This window comes from Ictalurus furcatus, chromosome 12 (assembly GCF_023375685.1).
Source record: "Ictalurus furcatus strain D&B chromosome 12, Billie_1.0, whole genome shotgun sequence".
NCBI classification, from domain to species: Eukaryota; Metazoa; Chordata; class Actinopteri; order Siluriformes; family Ictaluridae; genus Ictalurus; species Ictalurus furcatus.
In genome coordinates, this window is record NC_071266.1 from 26,782,955 (window position 1) to 26,789,139 (window position 6,185).

Below are 6,185 nucleotides of genomic sequence, written 5' to 3' on the forward strand. Positions count from 1 at the left end.
ATCACCACAGCTTGGTTTATACTGTTACTGTTTTTTTTTTCTCTCTCTGTCTCTTTTGATCCTCACCACAATCCGTAACTGCTCGTTCTTACATGCTGAAAATGTCTAAATAACCAAAACGGTATATAAATAATCACAGGGGACATGAGGGTCGTCATGGATCAGGAGCGTGTCCCACTAACACACACCGGTGGCCATGGTGATCATGGAAAGCTGCAGCATTGATCTGGGGTCTTTATTTGCCCTCGTTGAATCCCGTCTTCCACCTGCAAACGTTATTATCTATAAAAAGATATAGAGCGCGCAGGTTTATCAAAACAATTAATATCTCTAAATCTGGTCCAAGTCATAAATGAGTCTTTACACACACACACCCCTCTGATACATTAAACAGTTACCAGTCAGATTTGTGTCGATGTTTTGAAGGGTCGTGGCCACATAACACCATAAAGTGAGGAGTTCAAACTGTCAAAAACACAAATACTAATAATAAAATCCTCACGTGATTAGTCAGCTGTTAAATGACTGGACAGGATTCGATGAATCGCTTTCATGAAACTGGATCATTTGTGTAAATCAGCACCATGAAGAACGCCACAAGATACAATCCCGACTGGCCACCACTCCACTCAGAGCTTGGCATTTTATTATTTATTTATTTATTCTTTTAAACCACTGACTTCAGGTGACATCGAATTATCGAGAAACAAACAAAAGAATTATACAAAACAACACCAAAAAAAAAAAAGAGAGAAAAGGGGTGTGACATCAGTCCAGATACTTAAACACACCACAGAGCATCTTTCTCTCTCTCTCTCTCTCTCGAGAACATCAACACTGATGATGAAGATGAGGCTCGTACTGATGTGTTTACAAAGCATCTGGATCACCTGACACACGCTGCACAGGATGGGTACGCTAACACTGGAAACCTATAAACAAAAGAGGAGAAAGAGAGGAAACACCAGAGGATAGGGCGCAGGGCGTGACTGATCCTGGGCTGTGTGTGTGTGAGTGTGAGAGAGTGTATGAATGTGGAGGGGGAGGTCAGATGTCACGTCGCACCGCACGCCGCTCAGCCACAGTCTATTTGACCAGAGGTCTGGTTTTGTCGTCGTCTCCACACTGGTGAGCTTTGTACTTTTTTACCTCGGCCATGTACTTAGACCAGGCGTCTCCTTTACCCGTCTCAGCCTACACACACACACAAATGGAGAGAGTTAGGACATGTGGCACTAATTCATACAAATATCTGAACCAAACAGTTAGAGATTAAAGTGCAGCGCGTCTTCAGGGTCAGTAAAAGAACCAAAAATGGACGAGGACGAAAGACAAAGACCTGGAGATGTACGAGAGTCTTAACACAAAACAAGCTGCAGAAACGGTGTTACTTTCTTTTACTCCACCCACACACACACACACACACCCACTCATCCCTGTTCTTACAGAACACACCGTATCTAAAGTGCTGACGAAAGCATGATCTGAATTCATATACAAACATTTCCTTCTGAAACAGGAAGTCAGGACCAGATGTGAGTGCTTCCATATTAGAGAATCAATATCCTCGTTTATCATTATTATTATTTTCCAACAAACAAGGTGTTCTTTAACTTTTTGACCCCAAATGGATGTTTATATATATATATATATATATATATATATATATATATATATATATATAAATAAATATTTTTTTTTCCTCCACATTTTAGAATAATAATAAAGTCATGAAAACTCTGGAGTAACACAAAGGGAACTATGGGAATTCTGTTGTGCTAAAAAATCCAAAATAAATCAAAAATAATAAAAGCATCTTCAAAGTAGATGATTTTTTCGCCTAGAGTTTGCAGAAATGCGTTCTCGGCGTTTTCTCGAGTGATGTCTTGAGGAATTTCCCTGAGATGATTTTTAAACAGTATTAAAGGAGTTCACACTGACGCCGGACTCTTATCGCCTGCTTTTCGGAATATTTCCCTTTAAAAACATAAAGATTTATTTGTAAATAAAATGTTAGTTTTGTAATGAAAGAAACGAATACGTCGGGACGATTATATTTTTCTCTACGACGCCGATTTCACGCGTTTAATCATACGCCTTCAGATCAAAAGATTTTTAACATCATGAGGAAGGTCGCAGTCGGGTGTCCACAAACTTTTGACCGGCAGTGTGCGTATGAAAGGTTTTATCATATAATAAGTGCGTAATGTACGTAGCTCGTACGTGACGTTTGTAAATCCATATTCGCCCAACGTTTGGGCGTATTTTCGTTCACATCTTGTGGTAAACCCTCTGGTGAAGTCTGCTCTTGATTGTTGACTTTGACACACACACACACCTACCTCCCGGAGACGCTCTTCATCCGGACCAATGATCTACCAGGCCTGGTTGGTGTTCCTGAGCTCAGCAGTGCCTTCTTTCTTTTTAAGCACGTCCCAAATAGTTGATGTCGCCACGCTTGAGGAATTTGCGCTCTCTCTAATGCGTCTGTTTTGAATCGCAACCGTATCAAAGTCCAAATATTTATTTAACGACCTGACTGTACATTACGTTACATGCTCCAAGTCAGGCTGAAGTTCAACTCACACTTACGCCAACACAAAGTGCTTTAACATTCAAATCTCTCTCGCTCTCTCTGACACACACACTCTCTCTCTCTCTCTCTCTCTCTAAATGACACGATGGTGTTATTTGTTGAAGGTATCAGGTCATGTTAAAGGAAAACTCCAGTCTGAAATATGTTTACACTGAAATATCTGCGAGGTGTCGGTTGCTTGGTGCTGTATTTCGGAAAGCGGGTGGTTCAGACTCACCTCCGAGTCGTGTTTCTGCTTCTTGGCCACCACTCCGGTCTTGAGTGCCAGCTTGGCGCCGCCTCTGCGCTTGCCCACCTGGGTTGGGGGGGAGAAGACTGAAACCGTTACACGGGCCGACCCGGACACGCCTGCCCTTCTCTCAGGACAGCAAGGACAAAGCAGCATACAGTAGGCGCCAATCACCCGCCCCTCAACAGACCGTCTCAATAACACCATCTTCACAGTAGCAGGGCTCATGGAGCTTATCATCATCATCATCTCACACATAAATCAAGCTCAACAGGTCTATCACCACTGCCTGAGACGAACCTGGAGGGAAGCTTTCTAACAGCTTTCCGTCTCCAAAACATCACTCTACTACGAGATCATCTTACACATCATCTAGCACTACTGAGTGAGGTTTTAACACCTGAAACGCTGCCGTGATTAAAACAAAACAAACAAAAAAGGGTGTGCACGTGATTTTTAGATGATTCCTGACATTCTCTAGCTAGGACACAGTGATCTGATCTGAATCTGATCTGACTCTTGAGTGTGTGTGTGTCTAAGTGAGACACACTGCTATAAACCCCCTTACAAAGCTGGCCACGCTAACGGGCTTCTTGTCCTCAGTCGCCGGCACGTTGCCCGCCTCCTCCAGCTCCTTTCTCCGCCGCTCCTCCTCCATCTTCTTCTTGAACAGCTCCATGAAGCTGCCGTCGTTGGCGAAGGCGTTTCCTCCTCCTCCTCTCCCTCCTCCGGCGGCGGCGGCGGCGCTGCTGCTGCTGCTGCCCGCTTTGGCCGCTCCGGATCCGGGTCTGGCGGGGGAAGACGGCCCGCTGCTCGACTCACTTCCACTGCTGCTGCTACTGCTGCTGCTGCTGCTGCTCCTCTCCCTGCTCCTCCCGCTCCTCCTTTTCTCCTCCATGCTGCGGGTTTTAGTCTCGGTCAGCGATACACTGCTTTCCCAGACCGGTTAGGAGTCTTTAACAGGTTCAACACAAACACACACACAAAAAGAAAACGGCGTCAAAAAAATGTCCAAATAAAACCCCAAACCGCGTTCACCGCCACACAGACCGACTCGTGTAACCTCTCCAGCGACTACACTACACTAAAACACAACCAAACCGCGGCTTTATTCACGCAACATTTTAAATTCGACACGGAAATTTCCAGACAACTTTAATTTTCGCTTTATCGTCGCTCAGCCGCCATTTTGGAAATCTTCTTCTTCTGCTTCGTCTCTTTCTGCTTGTTGTTCATTCAGACGCGCCTCAGCGCCACCCGCAGGACATGAAGGTGCACTGCAGTGGAGTCTGATCACCGCACCGCACTGCATGTACCGGATTTATACACAGGTATAATGATGGAGTTACAGTTATAGAGAGCTTTTCTAGACACTCAAAGCGCGTTACATTGTATGGAGGTTGGTGGACGATGAGACGGCAGCCATAGTGCGCCAGAACACCTTCCACACTCCGGGTATTAGTGGAGGAGGTGAGAGAGTGATGCAGGCCAGTGGTTTTCAAAGTCGGGGCCGCCAGGGGGCGCCCGGGGGGCCTCAACAATTTGGTGTGCCCATCCCTCCCACTAGTATGTTTTCTCTTTCTCACTCTCAGACAACCACACACACACACACACACACAGGCAGAATCAATTCCTAATGTAATGTAATGTAAAGATGTAATTATTAATAGATATATTCAGAAGTCTGTATTTTTAATGTGTTGCAAAAGGGGGGCTTTGGTCAAATGTTAATGCCATTTGGGGGGGCCTTGCCCTGGAAAAGTTTGGGAACCCCTGATGTAGGCAATTCAGAGATGGAGATTATTAGGGGGCCAATATATTATATTATTATAGAGAAGGCCAACAGGGGGATTTCTCCAGGACACCGGGCTTATACCCCTACTCTTTTACGATAAGGGTCCTGGGATTTTTAATGACCACTGAGAGTCAGGACCTCGTTTTACCGCCTAGAAAATCTTGTATAGATGTATATAAAAAAAACCTTACAGAACAGATTAGTTTTCTTGCTGCAAACCAAATGGATTAGAATAGAATAGTTCTTCACGCCAAGCAGTGATATCCAAAGTGGATCTCCAGTACAGTAAAGTTTCGCTGCTGGGCTGAAACACCACCACATCAAAATCCAAGCCTATGACGATTCTCTCCCAGAAAACATTCAGTTGATGCCTTCAGGCGAGGGAAGAGACATCCCTGGTGAAGGAGTTTAAGTATACAAATGGTCATAAGTATGTAGACACCTGGCCATCACACACACACACACGTGTGCTTATTGAACGTTCCGTTCCAGATTTATTCCGTCTTTACTGTTATAATGCGCTCTAGTATTCTGGGAAGGCTTTCCACTAGATTTTGGGGGCGTGGCTGTGGGGATTTGTGATCATTCAGTTACAAGAGCGTAAGTGAGGATGAGGACAGGTGCTGATGTTGGGATGTCGAGGAGGCTCCAGTTCCAGTTCATCCCAAAGGTGTTCAGTGGGGTTGAGGTCAGGGATCTGTGCAGGACACTCCATTTCTTCCACCTTCTTCCAACCTTCACACTTAACACACCATGTCTTCATGGAGCTGGCTTTGTGTACAGGTGCACCGTCACGCTGGAACAGTGTTTGCGCCTCTTAGTTCCAGTGAAGGGAAAAGGAAGACATTCTATACTGGTGTGTGCTTCCAACTTTGCTGTGACAGTTTAGGGAAAAAGCATGGTCAGGTGTCCACATACTTTTGGTCATATAGTGTATTCTGACCCTTAGTTATACAAGGAACCCTTAAATAACTCCTAAAGAACACTTTTGTTATGTAATTGATTGGATAAAGCTGCAATAACTCATGAAAATTACACGTAATGTCTCTTTAGGAATAAAACACTCCATGTTGCGCAGTTTGTTTTTTAGAAAAATAAATTGGCGACACAATGAGGCGTTGAGGCAGAGTTACTGTCACCGCCCCAAATTTGAGTGTTTCATTCCTCTTATACCACAGTAACGTCCCAACAATGCCATTTTAGTCATTAATTAACAAGCAGTACTTGTTATCCGTTTATTGTTACATTTAATGTTACGTAAAACAAGCTGGCTCCTGCTCCATCCTCACTTATAGAATAAACAGCTTACCTTATATAGTCTCTCTCTCTCTCTCTGTCTGTGTACTGAAAACCTTACAGCTTTACCTCCGACTGTTACCAAGCCCTGAGGCTGGAGCCTCCTTCCATAAACGTTAATAAATGTCTCCTTACAGAAAACTTCACCATATCAATTATTAACAACTTTAAAAACAAAATGTTTGTGAGTGCGCTGTTACCATAGAAGCGGTAACGCATCAGAACGAGTGCATTAAATGTAAACCCGCGCTACGGTCGGAGCTGTGGTT

The 6,185-nt window shown here is 44.3% G+C and overlaps 1 protein-coding gene across 1 annotated transcript; it reads right to left on the reverse strand.

Moving 5' to 3' along the window:
* Window positions 1–609: 609 nt before the first annotated feature.
* Window positions 610–4,044, reverse strand: trir (telomerase RNA component interacting RNase). The gene is made up of 3 exons (XM_053637969.1): window positions 3,394–4,044; window positions 2,814–2,891; window positions 610–1,194 (listed from the first exon to the last, which is right to left on the reverse strand). The coding sequence occupies exons 1-3, from the start codon at window positions 3,721–3,723 to the stop codon at window positions 1,087–1,089; spliced, it is 516 nt and encodes a 171-aa protein (XP_053493944.1). The 5' UTR covers window positions 3,724–4,044; the 3' UTR covers window positions 610–1,086.
* Between the last annotated feature and the right edge of the window lie 2,141 nt (window positions 4,045–6,185).